The sequence below is a fragment of the Sander lucioperca genome, chromosome 9 (assembly GCF_008315115.2).
Source record: "Sander lucioperca isolate FBNREF2018 chromosome 9, SLUC_FBN_1.2, whole genome shotgun sequence".
Taxonomy (NCBI): domain Eukaryota; kingdom Metazoa; phylum Chordata; class Actinopteri; order Perciformes; family Percidae; genus Sander; species Sander lucioperca.
This window is the reverse complement of record NC_050181.1, coordinates 7,834,469-7,860,790: the sequence shown is the minus strand read 5'-3', so window position 1 is coordinate 7,860,790 and position 26,322 is coordinate 7,834,469. Positions and strand designations below refer to the sequence as shown.

The 26,322-nt window shown below is 38.7% G+C and overlaps 1 protein-coding gene across 5 annotated transcripts in view; it reads right to left on the bottom strand.

Annotated features, from left to right (window-relative positions):
* pde1cb (phosphodiesterase 1C, calmodulin-dependent b) overlaps positions 1–26,322 on the bottom strand; it is a 107,456-nt gene that overhangs the window by 22,848 nt on the left and 58,286 nt on the right. For all 5 annotated transcript variants that reach the window (XM_031294012.2, XM_031294013.2, XM_031294014.2 and 2 more), the window contains 5 exons: positions 5,985–6,098; positions 4,556–4,738; positions 2,510–2,576; positions 2,178–2,294; positions 1,252–1,392 (listed from right to left, as the gene is read on the bottom strand). In XM_031294012.2, coding sequence (XP_031149872.1) covers positions 1,252–1,392; positions 2,178–2,294; positions 2,510–2,576; positions 4,556–4,738; positions 5,985–6,098 — 622 coding nt within the window. The remainder of the gene's footprint in view (positions 1–1,251; positions 1,393–2,177; positions 2,295–2,509; positions 2,577–4,555; positions 4,739–5,984; positions 6,099–26,322) is intronic.

Below are 26,322 nucleotides of genomic sequence, written 5' to 3'. Positions count from 1 at the left end.
ACACTGCAGTCATGAGAGTGGTATTGATCTCCTCATCTAATTCTCGCAAATTAAGTAAATAAGCATATTTCCCAAAATGTCAAACTTTTCCTTTAACTGCCAGAAAAACAGTAATTGTAAAAATTGAGTTCCATCATATGAGCAACACCCACACGACCACATTAATCTAAAGATAAAGACGTAAGTAGTCAAAAAAATGTGAATAATAAGGACTGTACCTTCATGTTTGTGCTTTTATTTATGGCCGTTCATTTTTAATCTGTGAGTGTTCGCAGCAACCACACACCTGTGAGTGGAATTTTTTCTTGGAGATGTGCATGCATCTGAGTGCACTCACAACACAGAGTGGGGATTTAGCTTAGGAAGCCCAGTTGATATCGGTGACTAATCAACAGTGGGGGATGGGGGAGTCATTAAGAACAGAGGGTGGGAGTTGGGAGGTGGGTGGGGGCAAGATGGCCGCTCCATCCCTCAGTATATTTCCTTATTGGGCTGGCTTTATGAATGAACTGTTGTTGATTTAATGGAGTCTGGAGTGCCTGTGAAATGATAGATGCTGTTATCCGGCTCTCCCAGGAGCCTGTGGTAGTAGCAGTAATGTGGTTTACTCCGCAAGGCAATGCCCAAAGAAACACACCATGTCGACAAGCTGTCGCAGCCACCTTATTAAGGTGATTAAATAAAAACACTGGAAGCGGGGGCGGCCGACTGGTTGGCTGGTTGGACTATAAACTTGGCTTTACTGAGGCTAGTGCTTTATTTTGGACTGAATGCAGCATCAGAAATGCCCTAAAGTCACTCCAGGGGAAAGGAGTGAATAGGTCACCAGATGGAAAAAACACAAAAGCAACATTAAATATGAAGAATAGAAATTAAGCAATGTTTGGGCAAGAAGTCAGAAAATATTTGACTTCAAATGTTGAGACAATGACCATTAATAAGTGTCACATTTTGACAGATATTCTTAGAAATGTGGGTTGTTGTACCTCAAACCTGCCCTGAGGAAGACTGGGGTGTCTTGTTTTTTAATGAAAGATTGGCTTATGGATTAGCCAATGAAAAAATACGCCATATTTAGAAGATGACATGTCAGACAAAGCTGCAATTAGGCTGGCAGCTGACAGAGTTCTGAATACTATGTGGATAAAATGATTACTAAGCTTTCCTACTGGGAACCAAACCAACTCTTTATATGTTCAACTGGTTTCTGTAGGTTTCTTAACAGTGTACAAAGTGTCAAATCCTTCTCACCACCATGCCAGTCTTGAGTAGCAAGTAGTGTACAGTCTGCGTGACATCAGCAGCATGCATCAGGTTGTGGTAGGGGTTTTTATGTTTACTGTATCCCACTTCTAGGGCCTCCACGAATGACACAACCGCAGAGATCGGGATCTGACGGCAGACAAAACAACAGCAAATGACTGCAAGCTAAAAACAAACAAACAGTAAAACAACAGACAGTAAAAACAACTTCTTCAGGCTATTTGGTGATTTAAATAATGAGCACATAAAATTTTAATGCATGCATAGTCTCCTCAGTATCTGAAATTGATATAAAATCATGGATCATGAATCATTTCGGCTACTGCAGACCACGATTACATATTCATGTTGGCTTCATTGCCCGTGTCATTTGCTCCAAGATGCCGTCACTTTAAGTGGAGTGTCCTCAATTATAAGACGCTGTGGAAAATGAGCTTCACCACTTCCAGATGTCCAACCCCCTTCATAATATGGTAATTGTTGAAATACAACAACACGATCTAACACTTAGGAGACAGAGAAGTGAGTGTGCTGACTTCCATCAAATCAGGCATGGTGGGGTGCCTGGATAGCTCAGTTGGTAGAGCGGGCGCCCACATATAGAGGTTTACTCCTCGATGCAGCAGTTCCGGGTTTGACTCCGACCTGTGGCCCTTTGCTGCATGTCATTCCCCCTCTCTCTCTCCCTTTCATTTTTTTCAGCTGTCCTGTCAATAAAGGCCTAAAAATGCCCAAAAAATTATCTTTAAAAAAAAAAAAATAAATAAATCAGGCATGGTGAAGGGCAATTGTGAAGGCTCTTGTGATCTGTGTTGAATATTTTAAGCTTCTCCTTGTTTTAATGACACAAAGGTATAGCAATGAACAGTGGTACAGTATATAGGTAAGGTACTGTATATCCTTGTATCCTTTACCTTGAAACGGCTAATGAGGTCGTATCTTGTGAGCAACTCGTAGAATATGAATTTAAGTGCATGATCCCCGCTGGCCTCATTCAGAGCGAACACGTCAAACGACCACTTGTCAACATGCTGTAAAAAAAAAAAAAAAAAAAAAGAAGTCAAATAATTAAATGCTTCTCCTCAAACAATATATTCATCTTCTCATCTTCTCAACAAATTGTTAGGATGCATTGTACTGCAAGTCAAATTTGTGTTAGGCTATGTAGTCTTGATTTTGGCCCGTGTGTACAAAGTTACTTCACATCTGTGTGCTTCTGGTTGGATGTGTGTGCAAGTGTTAATACCTTAAGCACAGATATGACAGAAGAGGGGTAGCTGAGTCCCACCATATTAGAGGTACGCCGGTACATCCTGTTTGGATGAGATAAAAACATCAAATGAAGCGCACCGCTGAGTTTAAACAGCAGAGGTTACCATACTGGCCCTAAACCACAGCCTGGAAGCTTCCCCACCAAGACTCACGATAAACCCTAAAATCAACACAACTCAGTATGAAACTGTGTTGAAAAGGTTAAGTTGGGAAAAGGCAACAGCACCTGCAAGTCTGCAGTCTTTTTTCACATGCAAAAGGTTTAAGGCTTTGTCAAATATGATGGATAGATTAATTTAATCATAAAATGCAAAACAAGCTGTATAATTCTCCATGAGATTAGTGGAGACAGTTGGAAGGCAGCAAAGTTGGTGTACATTGCTAGGCATTTGAAAAACATGTAACAGTGGTATACAAGAAAATGTAATTATTTTAATAGTAGGTGTCTTACAATAGCTTCCATAAATGCAACTCAGTTAAAATGGCCATTTTGTCAAAACAGGTCATTTTTTCAAAATGTATACCACCTTTTTATTTTCATCCTCTCTTTTCCCAATCTTTCTTCATTGTAAATGTCTGAAAAACAGACGGCCCTCTGTAAAAACAGATTAAGAAAGATTACAGCTTACATGTTTGAGGCTTACTGATTTGAACAAATGCATGTTGCATGTTAGTGTGTGACGAAGCAAAGCCTTAGAGCTGTTTGAAACTCTGAATGACTGTGCTTAGCTGAGCTTGCAAAGGCTGTGGTGATGTGTGGTCGACTCAGGTGAGTGAGTCACTGTGCAGATGATACATGCATATTCCAACAGATTGAAATGTTAAAGGACCATACCAGTTTTCAAACCCAGTTGTAGCGCTTTAGAGGTTTGAATTGTCTTCTCCACCTTCTCAGCTGACACTAGTACTAAGTACACATACAAGTTCAGAGAGATTTGAGAATTATGCACTAAATTACCAATTATCTAACCGAGACAACAAAAACATTTTGCAATTTCCTGTATCCAAAATCAATCCCCGTTCACTTACAGCATTCACTACTCCCTAGATCACTCAATAATTGACTCTGAAGTGAGCAATACATTGAGATTTCATATACTTATAATTCATTGTTGTTTTGCGCCATCATTGAGTGTTTTGTTGTACAATTTTGGCATCTATGAAATGCAACATATTGCATTGTGTGATTGCTAGCAGAAAGTAATGTAAATGCCATGGGCACTATTGTTTATAGTGGACATTAAGTAGTGCATTGTGCGACATTTCACACAATTCGAACACTCAAAAAAATAGCGGAGAGTAAATATAGTGCACTATGTTAGGTCTGCAACTAACAATTAATTTCATTATCGATTCATCTGCCGATTATTTTCTCTATTAATTGATTAATTGTTTTGTTTATAAAACATCAGAAAACAGTGAACCCTCATGTCCAGAGTGCATAGTGTCCTTAAATGTCTTTTGTTCCATCAACAGTCCAAAACTTCAAAAAATTATTCACTTTAGTATGAGAACAAGAAAAGCAGCAAATCCCCTCATTTGAGAACTGAGAAACAACCTGGCAAATATCAAAGTAACAGCTGAATAATTTTATTTTAAGCAACAGTTGCAGCTCTACACTATATAGTAAATATAATATGATTTGGGACATTGTGTTCACTTTACTGTATCACCTACGAAAAGTAAGTTTTTATGTATACATCTTTATATCCAACTGAAAAAGGTTAGAAAATCAAATTCCAAAACTCTGAAACACAAGGCTTTGCAAAATGTCAGTATTGTAAATGTATGTGCAGAAAATACACTGAAACGTGTAAAAACGCCATTGTTCTCCATTGACAAATCAAGGCCAAACTAAAGATGTTGATAGAACTGCTTTAAGTTGGTCTGGGCCATGATAGATTTGCGACTTCAGTAGGAGAAAGATAAAGGTAACAATCCATATTACATATTTAACATCGATGACTGCTTGCCAATATGTGAATGTGGCTGTGTGCTTGTGCATCACAAACACGTTTACCTCTCGACAAATATGCCAGCCTGGACAGCGTGGACGATACTGCGGAAGCGGGGTTTCTCTTCATTGCGCCGCAGCATCAGGCCCATCTGGCGAGTGAAGGTGGAGGCCAGCCAATCCCGCACCTCTGAGGGCACCGACTCTGACTGGATGTCACTGAGCTCATCCTCTGTGTCCACCAAACGCCTGAAAGAAGGGACAAGGAAGTAAGGTAAAAGACAGAAGAAACCAAAGAAGGGGAAAACAGACAGATGCAGAGAGACTAAAAACGTACTAAAATATTTTTGCATTTATCGCAGCTCTACCTTTACAGGGGATCAAACTCAAACTCCCAGTGCTGTCCATCAAATAATATCACCTCTTATGTAACATCCAACATCCCAGGCCTCTTGAAACACCATGATGGGGAGTATTCAAATCCAATTGAATTGGCATTGACATAATTCTCCACAGCTACCCTGTTGTGTTGACATGTACAGGGGATCAAGAGCAAAGCCTGTTGGTCTCCACCCTCTGAACTGAATACATGTTCTTATGGCGAAGAGAAAGCATTGACATCACACTGATAATCATGGTGCTACATGGATTCTGCACTGGAGAGTTCATCATCCTTCATCCTGGAGTGGTTGTGCCCTCGCTGGCCCTAATCTGGTGAGATCTAAATGACGAAAGGCTTACATAATTCCATAAGCCTGGTCATACTGGTCACACAGATTCTGGACCTGCTATTGACATACATTGACCTTGTGTATTCCCTAATCTTAACCATACCTTAGCAATTTTTTGCCATAACAATGATCTTTTCGTGACCTCAGCCAAGTAGTTTTTGTTGTCTAAGCCTAACCAAAGGGGGCGGCAGATCAGGAAATGCTCAATCTGTTTTGTTATTTTGTCTATCTGCCAACATTTGCAACATAAACATCAAATTCAGCGGGGATAGAAGTATTTAGGTAATTTATGGTAGCAATAACAATGTCAAAAATAAGCAAAAAGTCTTGCATTCAAGCACAGAAGTTAGTCATATTATTATATAATTAAATCATTATTATTGATGCACTGACATGTAAGCAGTATTTAGATTTTATTTATTTGGTCAAGGTGGAGTTCATGTTTACTGCTTCATATGCTTTTGGCTAATCTGTAACAATGCATGCTTCATCTGAAAAGTAACTAGGTGTAGTGGAGTAAAAAGTATAATATTTCTTAGATAGAGTAGTACTTAAGAGTTAGGTTAGGATAGGGTTTGCAATTTGCCTGTTACACATTTACATGTAACCAAGCAGGGAGACAAAATGGTTAAAAGGAAACTTAGAATTACAGCGCAGGTAATCATCTTTATCCATTTTCTAAAGTCTGGCTGTTGTCAGTGCTGCTCTCAATAAATGAAGCATGTCAATAGTTGTTCGACTGTAAAAAGCTACTGTTTTCTTACCTCGTCTCCTCGATGTAAACGGATTCCAGCACCAACGCTGCATACTCAAGGTTTTTCTTGAGGTCAATGAGGGAAGCCTCTCCTCTCTCCAGTTGCTTCACCAGACATCGTAATCTAAAACAGAGATTCAACAGTCATTTAACAAATGGGATTACTCCCCCTGCCATCTTGACATGAGAAATTAATTGCAACTGATTGAATTAGATTAATCTGGTCTGGGTTGCTGGTGCAGTAGGCAACGTTTTTGTTTTCTTTTGTGAAAATAAACCTGTCCTCTTGGTTTAAATCACAAAGTGGGACAGCAACAGACAGAAAACACAATACTATTTGACCAATATGATTAATTTAATTGTGATATTGGTGTACACTTCTCCATCCACATAAAACCGGCCAGCAGGGAGCCAACAAAACCAGAGAAAACTGTTTTTTTTTTCTATTTTTAATATATTTAATTTACTCTCCCTTGAAAACCGCGGCCCATTGCTGCATTTCATTCTCTCTCTCTCTCTCTCTCTCTCTCTCTCTCTCTCTCTCTCTCTCTCTCTCTCTCTCTCTCTCTCTCTCTCTCTCTCTCTCTCTCTCTCTCTCTCTCTCTCTCTCTCTCTCCCCCCCCCTTTTTTCCTGTCATTCTCCAGCTATCATAAAGGCAATAAAACCCCTGAAAAACAAAAGCAACAACAACAAACTAAAATGATTCACTATATGGACTAAAAAGTTGGGTTAGGGTGGGACATACAGTATACACTTTGTTTTCATACTGTTCTCCTTCTCTCATGGGAGTCTTTTTCTTTAAAAAAAAAATAATTTTCCTTCTTAAATGTCTTGATTTGCACAAGTGTAACATTGTCTCATAAGAGACATTCTGACAAACACAGGTGTAATTAATACCATTAATAACAGCTGCATGTGTCAGGTAGCTCCAGAGCTCTGGTATTGTGCACGCTGGCTCACTACTGGGACACTTAATTGGAATGAAGCCATCGTTAATGTTATTAGTTCCACCTGTGCTGTTCCTGCTATGATGAAGTCAAAATGTCTGCAGGTTCTGCTTGGACGTGCATTAGCTATTTAAAATTAAAATAGCTTTAATATTGCAGTTCTATGTGCTCCTATGTGGCTTTTGACACCATCGACAACTCAATTTTATAAGATTGCCTGCAATACTAGGTCAGTGTCACTTGTTTTTCCCTTGACTGGTTCAGATTGTATTTTTGTAATGTTGAGCACTCCAACAGTAATTTATGAAGACAGAGAAGTCCTTTATAAAGTTATTTTCGCTTTCATGGTGGCAGAAATGTGTAAGCAATTGCGGGTTTTGTGGCTGACAGTTTAATAAATTAGTTCACTGCTAATTGTCACATATACCAGTTGAGTTTATAAAGTGTTATATGTACAGTTAGGTGATTTTACATTGAAGCATAATGAGGAACTTTTCCTATACATGAAGAATGTAGGTGTAGGTTTACCTGAACATAACTGAATAAATGTAATATTTGAGCAAAAAAAATAAAAAAGTGTGATATCACTGAAACGATCAAACGTGATCTTCTCTCTGTTATACTTTTCAAGATTAATTCACTTGTGTACAAATATTCTCGAGCCCCGGCAAAAACCCACTTTAAATAGACACTAAAGAACAAAGCAACTTAACATCAATTTCTGCACAGTGCAATCTCTTGCAGTATAACACCTGCTGCTGTGCTGGAGGTCACGCGCTCACTTTCACAGTGAATGCCTGCAGAGGCTACGCTTGTTGTTGAATTATTAAGCAGAAAGGTGGAGAAGGAAAAGAGGTTTTAGATGCATTCATTGATTGTATTCCCTGGCAGCGGTTGTAATTTTTACCAAGTAAAGGCTCTAAAATCTTTCTGTGAAGAAGCTTGAATTAAAATGCCTTAATCTAAATAGTCATAAATTTATTTTCCATTCATTAATATTTTTATGGCCAAAGTTGGGGTTGGGGCCTAAATGTATTGTGTGCACAGCAGTGAAACACCCTCTACACCAGATCATTTTCAACACTCAGCCGACTTTCTTTTGAATGTTAAAAGAAGCCCTCAAAAATAGAGGGATAGCATGCAATTTGTGTCTATCGATCTGTACGGCTTCAATGTGAACCACTGACATACTGTCTGCTGTGCAATACCAGGTAGGAAATGCTGAAAATAATCTGGGTATTTTACATAATTTCCATATTCATGCAGCGATGACCCTACAATTTCATGGCATAGTTGTCCAGACATTTCACTCTGAATCCAAACTATCAACCTGCAGGGGATCACCAAAGTCATAAGAACACATTGTCTGGGGAACCATTAATGTCTGTACACATTTCCATGGCAATCCATTTGTTGAGACATTTCAGCCTGGACCAATGTGTTGGACCGACCAACCAACAGACAAACTGACATTGCCATACATAGAGCCATGCCGCTAGTGTTTCCCAGAAGAAGAACGATTGCATGAACAAGATCTGTTCCTTGAAAGAGGCCCAGTGGAGTTTTCTTGTAAACAGACAAAAGGTATGTTCACTTGCAGGGCGAAAAAAGGGCCAGAGCAGCACACTGATAGGCTTGCAGTCTGACTGACGGTTCACTTTCAGTGTTACTCACCAAAATGCATTGTGTGTATCCTTGAGGTCTAACAAATGTGTTAAGTGCATTTCCTCCATCATCAAACTGTTTTTTAAAGAATTTTAAATACAGCATTCTTAACAGCCATGTTTACTAGCTTGCAGTCTTCATCTTCCCTGCCTTGGCTGGCACATTGCAGCAAATCTTGGCGTGTTACCGTTGGGTACTGGAATAGTGTGACCGGATTGGTAGGACTGCATTGCATTAGATAAACAAAACAAACCCACTCATAAAAAACAGGTCTGTGGAGCAACTAGAAATCATAAACCTATAGAGACCCTTCAACTATGACAACACCTCATTCACATGCTGAAATATCTCTCGTAACTTCCCATAGAACACTTAAGAGTAAGAAGTGGATAATGAAAGGAATAAGAAAATGAGTTCACTGCCGCACCATTACATTTTAAGCCATAGCAAATAACATGGTTGTTGCTTCTCCACCCTATCAGCTTTTTCTCTGGCCTAATCCTGAATTTCCCAAGTTGGCTCTGTGCCCAGGAGTTACTTTGCTGCCCGCCTGACCCGGACTATTAACCCAGCGTGTTGCGTCCCTTGGTAATGACAGCAGGTGAAATGAGCCAATTTTATTTTGGTTGGCAGACACATGGATTTATCGTACGTTTTGGCACTCGGCTCTTCATCACAAGTCTTTGTTTTTAGTTTTAAAAAGAAGCCTAAGTGGCTCAATGCCATACAGCCTCAATAAAGTTTATTTTTGAATGGTTGTATGAGATTTTCACTTCTGTCTTGCATCCTGCAATGCACAAAGGGATGTGAGGAAAAAAGTGTTTATTTCTCTTAATTGTTTCTTTCAACACATTCAACATTTTAAGCTAATTCTCACTAAAACCCTCCTGGTTGCTCTACATCTGGTTAATCTTTTGACTGAACAAGGAAAATTGATTGACCTTTTAGTTTAGTCTATTGTTAGCCAAACAAAAGCAACAACCCTGTGTCAAAGCCTTTTTTTACAGAAACACTCACCAGAAGAGACATTTCTGTCAGTACATGTGCTAATGTCATTCAACAAGGGCTTTCCAAGTAAGCACAGCGTGCCAGCACCAATGCAATTCAGGAAGGAACATCAAAGAAAAATACCAACCGAACACATTTCAACATTTATGCTGAATTATAGTCTGACAAGGAGCTTTGTTGAGGAGGTATGGTATTTTGCTATTCTTAGCAGGGAAGCTCACATAGCACACAGCCGTTCTTAATAACCATCTTTAGTGCCAACCAAATGACATATGCTGTGATTCTAGAGTTGAGCTTACCCTTCATGCATTCACTTCCTTATGATTCTTAAAATAGCTGTCAGCAGATTAAAGGGAATCTACTTTCTGTAAACTAATAGTTTTACAAAGCCATACAAGTTGAATTACATGGATTAAAATAGTTATAAACAATAAAAAAGTGTAAAAGGATAAGTAACCAACAAAAAACAGTTTGATGGGAATAAGACATACTGGACATAAACATTATAGAGTACAAATTCCTCCAGCCTAACGTGAGGAATTTGGTGTTGCCTTCGCATAATAGTTTCAGATCTAGATGCTAAATAAGATAAAGGTATGCAGCCATAACACTGTAGAGCAGCACAGTGCAGGTATTGTAAATAATAATAAATGTAAATACTGGCGCTGGTGTGTGTAAAAATATAAACAAAGGTTATTAAGTGTATATAGAGAATATTGCCTTGAAATACATTTTGCTCAAAATGAATATTTCTAATACATATACGTGAGATACAGTTGACAGTAGTGATAAATGTGGTGAAGGCACTGGACTGAGCTGCTTCTGTATGTGACTTCCAACATGTATACAGCACACACGTTATGAGCTGAGCTTAACACCAGAGTGCGGCACTTTTACATATAAATGAAGGTCTGTTACATTCAAGCCCGTGCTAAAAGTGTTTACTCAATGCTGATTAAATGAATCACCACCAGGGAAAGCTCTTTTTATTTCTCAGTGTACCAGAGTTGTGGTGGCTGTGGCGACATTCCCGCGCAGGCACACGGGAAGTATGTCGATACAGTTTATTTGTGCTCAGAACAAATAGTTTCCACAATAACGTTGTTACATGAGCAGTACACAAACTACCTTCAAACCAACCTTGCTCGCTCAATTATAGTTTTTCACAGCGTAGCTGCTTCTTCTGGCTCTCTGATTGGTTACACAGTATGTCAGTCTATCTGTATTACCCAATATCTTCAAAGGCAAGAAGTGTGGAGAGACCACAGCTACATGGCGTTATTATGAATCTCACTTCTTTCCTTAAGCACGTCAACGGTGTTTTTGTAATTACTTTCACTGCCAGAGGGGGAGACAAAAATGCTGCACTCCAGCTTTAGCATAAGCAAAATATCAATGTTTGAAACACACAGCATACAGAAGGAGAGCAGAAAAGTGGTTCGAAATGACATGAGATGTTGAGGTCTATGGAGGATATATTTATTCATAATTCAAATTGAAAGTCCAAAGAGAAAATGAAGCAAGATCAAATTAAAAATAGTATTATTTTACTACGCTACTAGGAAAAATCATGCCATAATTAAATGTGAAATGTAAAAGCTTAAATGGAAATACTTAAATTAAAATCTCAAATAGAAAAAAAAAATATATATATATATATATATATTTTAGCCTTTCCCGTTTATAATTTTCAATTTGACATTTTATCTTTTGAATTTTACGTTTTACATTTGACATTGACATTTTAAGATTCACCTTTTACGTTTCGATTTAACATTAAGCTTTTCATTTAGAAGTGACAGGGGTCAATTTAAATGAGGAGGCGTGGCCCAACGGCTGGTGGGAGGGTCTGAAACGACTTCCAGCTGACAGCTATTACTGGCCGCCGGTAAGCAAGCGATCCCGGCCACCGCCGGCTGGCTGTCACCTAAGACTGGAGCTTCCAAGTCCGACAACATATCTGAGCAAATGTGCAATTGGCCATCAATTTTTGTAAAAGTGCCCATATTCAAACTGTACACAGTTTATTTCTCACATAAAACAGAAATGAATTTAGTGGTGAAATAGCAGACGGAAAAAACAATCAATTCTAGAATCTCGTGGCTCGGCTGCGGCTCATAGAAATTCGCCGTGTCCCCATTTTTTCGTCTAGCCATCACACATCCAGGTAGCGATGTGGCCTGGGCGGGGAAGGGAGGGACGAAGTCGGTTCAGCCTGCTGGAGAAGCCGCTACAGTGCGTAGCGATGTGCCCCGGCCCTGGGCAAGGGAAGGGAGGGAGGAAGCCAGTTCTGCCTGCTGGAGAAGCTGCTACAGCGCCTGTCTCTTTACCTTGCCCAGGGCTGGGGCACATCGCTACGCGCTGTAGCGGCGATGATGCCGAATCTCTAGATGAGCCGCAGCTGAGCCTCGCATGATTGAACCGCGCTTATAGTTAGATAAAGTTGTGGGGAAATGAGTGGTGAAATAGCAGACGAAAATTGTAAAAGGTTTCCTGTTGTTGCCTGCTGCTACTACGGCAAACTCCCGATCTAGATTCTAGAATTGATTGCTTTTTTCATCTGCTATTTCACCACTAAATTCATTTCTGAGACTGTTTTATGCGAGAAATTAACTGTGTACAGTTTGAATATGGGCAGTTTTACAAAAATGTATGGCCAATTGCACATTTGCTCCGATATGTTGTCGGACTTGGAAGCTCCAGTCTTAGGTGACAGCCAGCTGACAGTGGCCGGGATCGCTTGCTTACTGGTCGGCCAGTAATGCTCAGCCGTTGGGCCACGCCTCCTCATTTAAATTGACACCTGCACTTCTGAAAAGCTTAATGTTAAATCGAAATGTAAAAGGTGAATCTTAAAATGTCAATGTCAAATGTAAAACGTAAAATTTAAAAGATAAAATGTCAAATTGAAAATTGAAAATTATAAAAGGGAAAAGGCTAAAATTTCTTTTTTCTATTTGAGATTTTAATTTAAGTATTTCCATTTAGGCTTTTACATTTCACATTTAATTATGGCATGATTTTTCCTAGTAGCGTAGTAAAATAATACTATTTTTAATTTTAAAAATTTCTTCGTTTTCTCTTTGGACTTTCAATTTGAATCATGAATAAATATATTCTCCATAGAGGTCACTGTTCTCTCTGAAAGATTAAAATACAAAAGCTGCTGTTTTCAATAAAAGATTAAAATAAATGTTTGATATGCCAACGATTACGGCAAAGATTTTGGGTGGAAGTATCAATTAAAGGTGAAGCATGGAGGCTGTGGGTCTTCTACTGAAATATACAATCATCACTACACACTAATTCATACGAATATATAGTCTAAAGATAAAGACTGTTATATGTTCTGTATAGATTGTAAAGCCCTCTAAGACAAAGTTGTGATTTTTGGTTATATAAATAAACTTGTCATGGCTGTACCAGAATACACGCAGCTCAAACTGCTTTCTTGTTTCAGTCTGAACAACGCAGTGTCATCTGCAAACGTGTAGTTTTACAGAGAGCTTTTATTAGAGCTGCAGGAGGAAACAGCCCACAGCAGACCAGCTCCATTGCTGGAAGTCAGTCAGTCAGTGTCTTTAATGTGTGCTTCTCAAACTTATGTGATATCTCCTGTTTGACAGCTCAATATTTCACTGACAGGCAGGGTCAGTTGGTAAAGCTTGACCTGTAGGAGCTCTGATATCATGGTGTTGAAATCCACCTAAACAATTCTGGCATTTTTCATGATGGGAGAAATTAAGGTGCAGTGCCATGTTCAATATGTCATCACAGACCTTTGGCTTTATTTGTGTACTGTAAGTGGTCTAACAGTGAGTCTGTGCCAGCTGGGAAGTGGATAAGGACAATTTTCTCAAAGCTGTTTGAACTGCAGAGGTCAGAGCAACATTGCTTTTTAGGTAGGAATAAGGCATTTATGATTGGAAAATTAGTATTTTGCTTTCAGCAGAATACACACTCTTGTTTGCTTTTTTTCCAAGTCATATATAACTTCAGAACTTTTAAACAGAATTGCAAATAGACTTTCAATATCAATTTCAATTTTATTATAGTAAAGGACACATTAATCATCAGCTACAATCATGCAGCACCCCTTAACCATCCCCCAATCAACTTCCAGGGCTGTCAAAATTAACACAATAATAACAAGTTAACGCAAATTCCGTGTGATTTGGGCCTTGTGCCGCTCCGTTGTTTGGGAAATCAGGAAGCGATGCAGCACCGCTGCACTCACCACATACTAATGACACTTATCTCGGGGTCATAGAACATTATTTTGACCCACAGTGGGAACTTTGGTCTCATGCTTTGACTGTTATGAAGATAGGGGAAAGGTATTTTGCCGACGCGTGCGTGGAGCACTTTCAGCAAACAGCCAGACAGTGGGACATTGAACATAAAGTCAACACACTGACCACTGAGTGCACGCAACATGATTGCAGCGGCCAGGCAACTCCCATTCCAGCATATGCCTTGCGTCACACATAGCCTCCATCGAGCCATCACAGTTTCTCTCACACTTTATTTATTGTTTGTTTTAATTAATTTAATTAATTTGTTTTGATCCCACTATGAAGAAGGGGATGTTTTTTGTGAGCCTTCATTTTCCCACGAGGTTAAACACAATTACATTGATATATTCAGCTGACCAATGCACATTTGAACTTGTACAATGTGTCTGTTGCTGTAATGCATAAAGTCCATCGTTTTGTGTTGAGCTACTTAAAAAAAATGGGATATTTAGTTAACCATTACAAGTGTAAAGTGAGACACTACATTGTGTTAGTGTTACCAAGTAATGCTACATTCAGGTCAATATGCCCATCTGTTGTTGCTTGATGGGCTTGAGTTTGCCATATTATGCTTTGAGCACATTTTTTTAGCATACAGTACCTTTTTGGAGAATATTCAGTATTTGTCATTGTTTTAGCAATAATAAATATACATTTGCATCAAGCAAGCATATGTGTCTCCTATGTTGATAAGAGCATTAAAGTACATTTAGAAGAAATAAAAAATGTGAGATTAATTTGCAATTAATCGGGAGTTAACTATGGACAATAAAATCCATAATATTGTCTCATGGTTATTTTTTCCGCCAAAAAATTGTAAAATTCCAGTGGCCACTAGATGAAGCAGGCCAGTGACAGAGCGAGGCAAAGACATGAGCCTCCAGCTGTCTGCCTCTGTATCTGAAGATGAGAGATTTATTGGTTTTCCCTCAGAGCGGCTGAGCAGAGTGCAAAGAGAGCATCTTCTTCCTCTATTCTCATTGCCTCCAGTTCTTTGGCCTCAACTAACCTGCTCAGAGAGAAGAATGGAAATAAAAAAAGAAACACCCAACAGTATACAGTTGGGCTCCACATTGCTCAACCTCTTGACAGCTGTTGTGACAGCCAGAAGTGAACATGAAAAAAAAGATAAATTAAACAGTAGAGGGTAACGTAGCAACAGCTTTTTTCCTTCCTCTAACAATTGCTTTGTCAGTCAAGCAAAAAACATATTCTGCACAAACACAGGGACAAACCTTTAAAAAAATGAAATGTATCCCATTCTGACCTAACTCGTAATAAAAACAGATTATATGCTATGAGAAGCCACAACAATTGTTAGAACCTACACAGCAGAAAGCAGGGGAGAGTATAAATGGAGTTGGTTGAGTAGAGAGTGCTGCCAGGATGCAAAAATTGGTCACCGCCTGTGTTCCAATGACATTCCAGCTCTAGGCTGGTGTGTAATCAATGGCCTGGGGTCAATGTAATCACCCAGGGAGATTAGCGTGCTTTCAGGGAACACACACAGGTTTTCAGGCTGATAAGCGGAACAAGGCCTGTAATAACATGATAACTTAGTTAAGCCGTGGTTACACATATTCTGCAGCCTCCACCGTGATTTGTGACTGTAGAGGAGAAGAGGTTAGTCAATAAAATACTAGAGTACTAGAGATTTAAAAAAATTTAAATTTGAATTAGAGTTGAAAAGATAAAGTCAAACATTATCTGGTTCCAGCTTCTCAGGTGGGGTGAGTTGCTGCTTCATTTTGTCTCATGTGATCATAAACTAAGTCACTTTGGAGGTTTCAACTGTTGGTGAAAAGAAACAAGACATTTCTAAGATGTCAGCTTGGCCTCAGAGAAATTGTGATGGTTAATTTTGACTATTTTCTGACATTGTATAGAGCAAATGATTAATAATAATAATAATAATAATAATTGATAGTTTCAGCCCTAATTTAAATGGAACCTGTTTCTACCTAAGTAGATGGCATTATGGAAAGAATAGGGGTTTTCCAAAATGTCACTCTTTGAATTTAAATTTAAAATAAAAAAAAAATAAAATGCAGCTTGAAATGAATAAAAATAATTCAGCAGTAATGTGAAGAATAAGTGAAGAATACTATTTATGTGGGGGAAACTGTCTAGTTTTACAGAAAAGCAAGCTCAAAGAGATGTTCTTTATCAATATGTTAAGAAGAAAAAAGAAAAAAAATATAAAAAATGAAATACATTATTGTACAATGCCAATTATTGTCTTCAGATTCAGAAACATGTCTATTACAGAGCCAGTGTGTCCTTTTGTTAAAATATCCTCTCTCCTCTCTCTAGTGTTGCTGTGGAGCGTGAGCTAAATGCCTAAATGGTATGTAAATACAAATGTTAATGTGACACCCACACTGAGCATTGGTGGCCACTCAGTTTTGGGTGAGAACAGCAACAGCAGGCTCTGGCTGAATGTTTCTGCTGCTGTTGATGGCTCTTATTAAAATTACAAATACTGTTACAGTGCAAGCCGGCTGCACTCTCTGAACAATATTGGTAACTCCTTCAAAAAGTTCCCATATCTGTTCTAAACAAAGCCTTTCCCGTGGGAGGTTGTAAATGACAGATGTGACAAGAATGGCGGGGGACAGAAAAAACCTTAAAAGAGATCAGTGGTTGGCTGAATGCAGCCCACTTATGTCAGCATCTGCCAATCAAATCCACACGATTAAGTAAAAAAACAACAACTTAAATAACACTATGAGAACAAAAAAAGGATCAAAATCCAGTGTTCATATTGGAGAAGGTTAAAATAATTCAGTGGTTTAATACAACAAGGATACAAAGAGGAAGACTATACATTCAGTGATTAGACCCTGTAATATATTTACTGTCCATTCTTTGTTCAGTATCCACCTTTAATGCAAGACACCAAACAGAAACCTATTTGAAACCTATTAAATGAGCTAGTTTGAGTCTTTTTTCTGTTATCACTGAAAATGAACACAATTAGTAATAGTGTAATACACAAGTCACTCAAAACTTGACAAATACTGTATAGCACCGACACAATGGGTTAACTCTACCCACTGGGTTATTTTGACCCAATGTTTGAAACACTGCCCATATAAACTGTCACAAATCTGTTAGTTGTACAAAACAATGTGCATTCAAACCTGCAGAGAAGTTATAATTAACAATACTGTAAGTAGCATGACATGTGACATGTAAATTTAAAAAGAGTAGATTATAACAGGTAAATAATCCAACAGTAACATAATGACTAACACAAACAACCACCCACCATTGTTTGGGTGGTTTTCTACTCTTTGGTACAGAGTAAAGTTAACTTAGCATTGCATTAGTTCTATTTTGATGCAATTATGACCTAATATTTTTAGTGTGCAGATACAAATAATCAATGTACCAGTACATATTACTGTAATAATGTGCCGAGATATTGCATAAACACCAAATTGTGCAGCATGTAAATAAAACAGAGACAACATGCTAGTATTACACAAGTTACCACTTGACCTAAACCTTGCATACCACCACCTTCAGTCGTCAGGTCCATGTAATGCTATAATGTTTTTTTTTTTTTTTTACCTTGTTTTACCTTTAATGCAGCTGTGCAGCATTTGAACTTCGTTTCAAAGCTGCTTCAGCCAGAACGTTTGTGTATAAAAGGCAGTCTTATCTAAAGTGGATTGCGAAGGGCAAAGACGGTTGGTTCAGATGCTTTGAATTCTCCATTTTCAACTCCCTCCACTCAAATTAACTTCAGGTGTCTGGTTTGACCCACTGGATAGAAGTCTTTTGACTGACAAGTTGGTTAGTAAATATAAGCAGACTGTGTGGAGTTTGCTTACATCGTACTGCGATATTTCTGGCTATGGAGTTCAAACACCCTTCAACCATTTGCTTCTTGCTGCCATTTGGAGCCCAGAGTGTAAAAGATTGCTGTTGGCAACTTTACATTGGCCTATACTGTACATGTATGTAAGCACAGCATTTAGTGTGTGAAAGTGAAATGTGAATTTTCTGCACATTCACTATATTAGCAATATGACTTTGAAGAGCATTGGAAACAGGACAACAATCATGTTTTTATGTGTCTACGGTCACACCAATGTGGACATAAAGATATGAGCCGTAAAAAAAAACGATATTCAGCAATTCAGCCTGCACGTAGTGACTCAATGAGCAGTGATGGACCATTTGGCAAAAGCAAAGGGTGGGTGTTTGATTTACAAGCAGCCAAGTCATTATTGTAAAAGGTTGCGCATTCATCTGCCATATGGGCTTTTATCATCCAGCTTAACTCTGAAATAAAGCACCATGAATTCATATTGCAGTTCAAGAATCTTAATTTAAGCGCAATCTCTGATATCGAGAAAAGCTTTACTTCAAGCAGATCATAAAAGTGGAGACTGCCCTCAGCCAAAAGAAAAATGACATAAATGTTTTGATTAGAATTCAGTTCCTTGGGTTTTATTTTTGTCTTATGGCAATTAGTTGTGATAACATTGTATTCTCCAGAGTAATGATGAGATCTGGGAACACGACCACATTGCTACAATGAAGTCTGATGGAACAAAAACCACAAGCAATCAGACACTTACTAGCAAAATTATCTAAACCACTTTTCTTGGAGTTAAACCACAAGTGAGTGCACCCAAAATGTTGGTATCAGGGTTGCAACTGTATAAGATTTTCACGGTACGATAACCACCTCAGATATCACAGTATCAAGGTATTACACACTTATAATTATTCTTATTTTTCTGGACCAGGAAGTCTTTAAACTCTGATTTGTGTTTACAATGGACAGTCTCGATAACAATTGTATCACTTGTCTTTGTTTTTTCTTCCAAACAAGTTTGGTTAACCTGGGATTTTGTTTACAGCCCTTCTGATCATCTCACTGTTCTATTTTTTTTTTTTTAAATGTTGTTGTGTTGTGAGATCTCAGCTCTTAACTTGAGTTCAATGTTTGTATTACCAATAGTAGTGATGGCCAAAACTATGGAAATAAGATCCAAGTTGTAATAAACTAGAGTTTGAAACTTTCTGACTTTGGCAATCCCCAATAAAAAAGGAACACTTCTACACCTCTACTTCCACTTCTAAAAAGGTACAATCCTGCACTTCTGCCTTCCCTTTAAATCAAGCCATTTTTCCTATAACTTATCCCATTCGTTTACATTTTCAAGGAATCCTTTGCTGTGCTATATCCCAACCAATCATCCTGTTTCAACATCATTTGGCAAGTAATGACACCATTTAATGGATCCCTCATCCATTGAGTTGGCGGGTCAGAAATTATTGAGAATTTGTTGGAAGAAGACCAAAACCTGTTAGAATGACAAAAAATGATTATGATGTCCTAATTATCAAAATTCAAAGTTCCATACCATCTTAAAAATATGGCTTTTTAATGGAGAGTATGGCGCCATATCTGTCACACAGAATGTCAACAGAGGGAGAGCCCTAGGTTTTGAGAGGGTAATAAATATAAAATGAATGTGGTGGGTAAGAGTGCATGAGTGGTTGCACTGTTGTATGTGTGTTAATGAGCAAGTGTGTATGTATTTGTGTTGTGTCTGCAAGAATCAAATGCCTTTCTAAATCCAAACTACATTTTCTTTAATCCCAGTAAGCAATTTGTGATTTCTTGGAAGTCATTTGTTCTGCAGGTAAATATAACAAAGCCAACAGCTTAACGGAGCGCATTGAGTCTGCACACAAGCAGCATTACAGCACCACGACAGTCAGCAGTGCGTCACAGAAACTTCAAGCTGTGTGTACCTGTATGTGTGTGAGTGTGTACTGTATGTGTGTTCTACAGTATGTGTGGGTTACAGTAGGTAACACCCAGCGGCCATAGGAAGGTCTGAGAGCTGACTAATCATATGGAGTAACACAGTGCTGGCATAACTGAAGGAACATTTCCCACCTGCTTGGAAAATACTTAAAGGCAGGATATTTAACAATTACCTGGTGTATAAGGAATACACATTACATTCAGGTAATTTAAAACAGTGTCAGTGGAGTCTGCATAAGTAGGAAAATTGCTATTTTTAAAAAGAATACTAACACTTTGTTCATGGTGTTCAAACCCTATAATTTGAACACATGCAGGTGGTTCACTCAATGCACGTGGATATCTTGTGTCTGGATTTGGGTTAATCGAATGTTAAATTAGAATAATTATGAAATTAAAGTTGCAGTTAAAAAAAGTTACGTCTCTGACTCGAAGGAATTATGTTACATATTGCTAATTAATATGACCAGATGTGTATCGTTGGCAACAGGGGTTTTTTTTCGAGTGAAGAAACAATCATTGCACGCAAATCGTATGAAGGCGATTATGTTCAGGGCAACTGTGAATAACACAAACACCAAACATGCATGAAACCTGCAAAAGCAGACCTGGCAAATTAAGACTATGACTCGCACCATCAATTAGAAGTTGGTAAAATGGGTAGAGAGGAGAGGAGGTCAAATTGAAGCAAACAAACTTGCAGTAAAAAATGCGAGCACACCGGAACGTAGACACCACTGCAGGATCGCATAATTAAGGATTTAATGGACTCACTAATGACTGTACCATTAGCTGCCTTTCGTTTTAAGGGGGTTTGAGCAACACATTGGGAAAGTGTTTTTGTAATCTACTGTAACAAAAGTATTGTTTCACATAACAGTCACAGAGAGCTTGTGCTGCCAGAGACACAAATGTTTGACATGCTTACAGGTACACAATGATAGCTTTGACAAATATATTATTACATAATGATTATAATAATCATCTATCTCAAACAAGTTTTAAGTCTCTGCATTTGTGGTATACTTTAGAAATTAGTCAGCAGTGATTTAAAGTATACCAAATGTGTAATATCAGTCTAAGAAATAAAAAAAATAAAACATTGGTCTTTTGATATGCTAAACATAACATCAAACTGGACTTTATCTGTATAAAAAATAATCACAAAACGCTGAAACTTTTGTTCGTAGGAAGTTTAGGGAGTACACTATCTAAAATCAGCAACATGTAGTTCAAATTTGCAAAAATAGCTGGAAATGCTACTGCAGCACACAGATAATATGCCTGTTATTTTCTCTGCTACTTGATTAGCAAAGCCAGCAGAGTGAAGCAGCACAACATTCAACACGCGACCTCACAGCAACTCAGGTCTGTTAAAATGCAACAGACAGATATTTGCAATTACAGAAACCTTGGTGTGTAATCAAGGTTCAGTGGCCTGACACAAAACAACCCAACTGCACTAATTGACCTCACCGAGCTAAACCTCCTGTCACTCCAACATTTCACACAGGAAAATTATAAACACATACAGTTATGGAACATGTGCCTCTCTTCAGTGTATTCAATATATCTACAGTATGACACTTTTGTCCTTGTACCATATGTGTGTAGTACAATGTCCACTCTGAATACACTGCCGTGTTTCTGAGAGCTATGAAACGCAATAATTAAGAACCAAACACCATAAAACAAAAAAACACCATTGTGTCCGTAATCTCACATACAATCTGCTCCTAGATTTCTCTACAGTGACTATACCTCCAGTCAGAGATGGGGACTCAAGTCTGAGACTCGGACTCGAGTCGCACTTAAGTTGCACAAACAGCTGACTTCAGACTTGACTCGGACTCAACCCAAAAGACTTCAGACTCGAGCTTCAAGACTTGTCAACAACATGTTTTCATGCAATTATAGCTTTTTAAATCTAAATGTATTCATGTATTTCTATTTTCTTTTATTTCCGCATATACGTTGGGAAAACGTATGACAAGCTGCATGTCCCCTGCCCTTTGCCATAATGTGCAACGTAACGCATGCATTATGCCTTATGTGCGCAGACTCACACATAAAAATACATTGACGATGGCGATACCAAGTCCTCCCGGAGTTGTGCCTTTTGTCATTAATTTTGCTTTCAATAACTTGGTAAACAGTGTCAGTAAGCGAGCAGCTACATGCAAGGTGTCTGGCATCAAGATAAATGATGCCGGATCAACAACGTCGAACTTCATCAGGCATCTCAAAACGCACCCAAATAGGTCAGTCACTCACACGCTAAGAAATTGAAACGTTACATTTAGCATATATCATCACAGGTAACAAGCTAACCATCGCAAAGTTTTGTGCTAATGCTGGGAACAGGCAAATAGTATCTTTATAGTTAGTAGTTGCTGAGGCTCAGACATCCATGGCGCACAGGAGGCGGGACGCACGCCGGATCCATCTCCCCAGGAACAAACGCTGTGTCGGGTGGGCAAACTCATGTGATGCGTAATTGATCCCGTGTATGATTTGTAGGCTATTAAGTGAACAAGGTGTACCCGGTCCACCAAACACTGGGCCGTCTTGACTGTCTTAATTCTGCACATATTTCTGTTACTGTAGTCCTATTTACTATTTCATTATTTCATCCATGCATGGCGCAGCGGATCCGTGCGCACTGTCACCTGCTGTGGATACGCTGGCCTCACTAACCTCTCCTCCTCTGAGTCAGGTCTACCTCGTGCTGGACTCAGTTTCACTGAGCATACTAACACTTAGAAAATAAATAAATTGCATTACATCAGTGAGTTCAAACTGCTTATTGTGCATAATTTGGACTGACACTGAGATGCATGTTGTTCTGTAACTGGTGTGGCGCTGCCACTATTCTCTTGATTTCCACTTCGACATTAGATTTTTTTGAGTAAAAGAGACGTTACATTTAGCATATATCACCACAGGTAACAAGCTAACCATCGCAAGTTGTTTTGCTAATGCTGGGAACAGGCACATTGTATCTTTATAGTTGTATCCATATGATGTGACAGCTTTAGGTTAATATTTCACCAGGTCCGAGGGCTAGAGGGATGTGTTAAGTAGACCCCATAAAGTTATCCCACAACTGATTTTAATACTGTAATGTCTGGATGGAAGCTACAGGACATGCTTTCAATTCATAAGATTTAACAATACAGTGTTAGGGACAGATCAGATGGCCAGAGACTTGACTTGGACTCGTGGCAAAAGACTTGAGACTTGACTTGAACTTGCCTCTCAAAGACTTGACTTGGACTTCCAAATGACTTGTGAACATCTCTGCCTCCAGTACTAGCTGTCCTGTCAAACATGCTCTCTCTCCCATGACATGTGCCAGCGCTGGAAATATAATCCCTAACGCTCTGTGGTGCACAAGTTACATAACCCAAGAGATTAAAATATGCATCCCATGGCCAGCACAGGTCTATAGGAGACAGAGGCAGAGAGAAATTGCATGTGGACATGAGTGTCACTAAATAAACTTCGGGCTGTCAGATTGAGTGTTTGTTGCCTTAAAATGACACTGAGTGCCAAGTTTGAAACAGTAAATGTTTTATGACCCCTGCGTTTTAACGTAAATATTTATTTCCCCCTAAATGGTGCTTTCTACCTTATTGAATCACTGACAAAATCCGAGTTGTGGCTGATTGTTCAGAGTTGTGAACCATATTAGACTTTAAAGACAAAGTAAAATTGTGTGAAGTATTTTTGGGTGAAATAAAATATGAGCATAGTTTACGTTTGCAGGTAGTTAGCCAAGCTAATGTAACATTACATCTTCTGTTATAGCAGACAAAAACTCCAGAGTACTCAAGAGTACCTTTAATTATTGAAAATAGTTCTTTCAAATGTTTTCTGTTTTAACTGGGTCTCATACGTGACTGCCTTGGTCACTTATGTTTGGTCATGTTTTGTCGCTTCATTCAGTGTTGCCCGCAATGTCTCCAGTTCGTAACAAGGACATTAAATGCCAGAAATTCACTTACAACAATCTAATAAGGTAAAACCAGATTTGAATTCCCATGTCAGACAAGTCATGCAGGGCAGGCTAGAGATAAAAAAAAAAACTTTCTGTCTGCCTCTGACACACACACACACACACACACACACACACACACACACACACACACACACACACACACACACACACACACACACACACATCGTTAATGCTGTTCAGTGACCAACAGTAAAAAACAAACTGTGGAAATATCAGACAGCGACCCAAAGTCAAATGTGTGTAATGACATGAATGGTAAATAAGGTGTTGCTGAAAACAGAATATTCATACTTGGCAAACCCAGAACTAATTGTTTAAAAAGCATATTTTATCACTAATAAAACAAATTCTACATTTAGATGTAATTGCTGCTAAGAATAGCGCTCAACCCAGGAACACTCTGGTTTCACCATCAGATGTTTAGGAAGCTTTCCAGCACTGATTAGCTAGCACCACACTTGATGCCAGCAGCAGGTGTGGTCATTGCCAAATGCTACTGCTAAGCTAATGATTATAATATGGATTTTCTCCAACCTGACAGCCCCATGTGAGCACAGCAAACTCAAACCTCTGAACAACAATCACAACAACAACAACCAATCTACTGCAACTGAATGGTGGGAAAAAACTTGTGCTGTGGAAAGTGAAGATGACTTTGAGAGCAATTAAAAACACAATTACACTTGAAGATTTGGCAGTAAATAATACAAAGCACAATATAAACAAAACTATCACATGCAGACAGAGGATGGTGGGTCACAGTTGTAGCAGACAACACAGAAGAGAGGCCGTTCTCTGATACGTATTTGTGCAGGTCAAGTCATTACCTCAGTTGATCATAGATTAGATTAAATTAAATCAGACTTTCAGAATTTTAGATTTGTTTTCTTATTCCTTATGAAGCTTTCCTCGCTGCATTGCTCTGTGAGGTCATCTTGTTCTGTGATGATACCTCCTTGCTGAGCTCTTCCTTGAGCAGATCATCAAAGCCTTTGAGCAGTTGAACTTTCTCTAGCTCATGGCACAGCTTCTCCTTTATCTCAGAGACCTGGATATACAAATCCTTATTCAGGTACCTTTCTGCTTCAAGCATTTCTTAACTTAACTTCTTGTTGTACTTCTTCCTTTGGCACTCTTGATTTTCCTACCCCTTTGTTTTTGGTGACCACATCAGGCTCTATTTCTCCTGATGCAAGGTCTCCTTCTCCTTTACCTGCCAAAACTTGAGAGACTTAAGGAAACCCTTTCTCCTTTGCTGCTCTCCAATGTTGTATATCATTTCAAATGGGCCAGCAAGCACCACCTAAACCTATACTATATATATTTATAATATACTATACTTGTTGGCAAAATCACTGCAACTCACGACCTGCTCTTTTCTCAGGCTGTCCATGACCTGGAGCTGTGTCTTGTCATCCTCCCAGGCCTTTAGCTTCATGCTAAATTCCTGGACTACAATATTTTTCTCCTCCAGGAGGGCTTTGTCCACCATTTCAACAGACATTTGATTATATCTATATCCCACTTCATCTAAGAAATATTCTTCAGTATTCCCCTCACTTTTCCTCTCTTCTTCCTCAGTCAGTCCTCTCATCCTTTGCACCACCCTAATAGTAGCCTTCACTTCCCTCGTTCGCAGGATTGAAATACCTTGTATAAATTGTATATTACAAACAAGCTTAAATGGTATTACACATACTGTATAATAAACAATAAAAGATACATTACTAGGTCAATTTTAAATATTATGCTAAATGAAATGCTCTTCAGGGAAACTAAAATTATCATGTCAAGTGTCTTATGTATCGTAAAATCCAGATGAGATTTAAGACATGTTCACGTCACATATATGTGTCTCCGTTGGCCAGATTAATTTGATTGCAATCCGCCTTGGTTCCCCATGCTACATGTGTTACGGACTCAGACTCAGGACAAAGAATAACATCCAAAATGTCTTTAAGTAAAAAACAGTAGCAAAAAACAAGGTAGAGTCCAAGAGGTAAAAAACACAGGAGATCGCAAAGGCGAGTGGTGCCAAAGGCAGTGTCAAAAATACAGAAAAAACTCAGGAGACTTCTAGTTAAACCGTTCCAACAAACTTAGAAGTACAAGAGCCCAGAGAATAAACTTAACTTCACAGGAGACAAACACAGGAAGATCTGGCACAGCACTGAAGCAGCAATACTGAGGGAGTCCGTATGCCATGTAGAGACAAGACCAGATAACAACTGAGGACTGGAGAGGATTCTTGTAGATGGGTTAATGAGCTGAAACAGGTAACAGGTGAGGAGTGCTAATAGGCTGGGGATAGTGAACGATGATACTGATTGGGTGGAGAATGGGTAGTGAGCGTGGCTGAGGGAGAGCCCAGTGCTGGTGTGACAACATGCCAACTCCAAGCCAGACGAAAAATACCTTCTGTACTTTTTAGTTACAGCAATAACAGATTAGATACCGTTAGCTACATAACAACAATCTGTAAACACATGAATGAATCATATGAATCGTAGTTTTTACCTTAAATACCCCATGTGTTATGATTTCTATTCATGTTTTAATGTGCAGAAACTCAGAATTTGCAGCTTGAAACTTACTTAGTACAAACATTTTGATCACT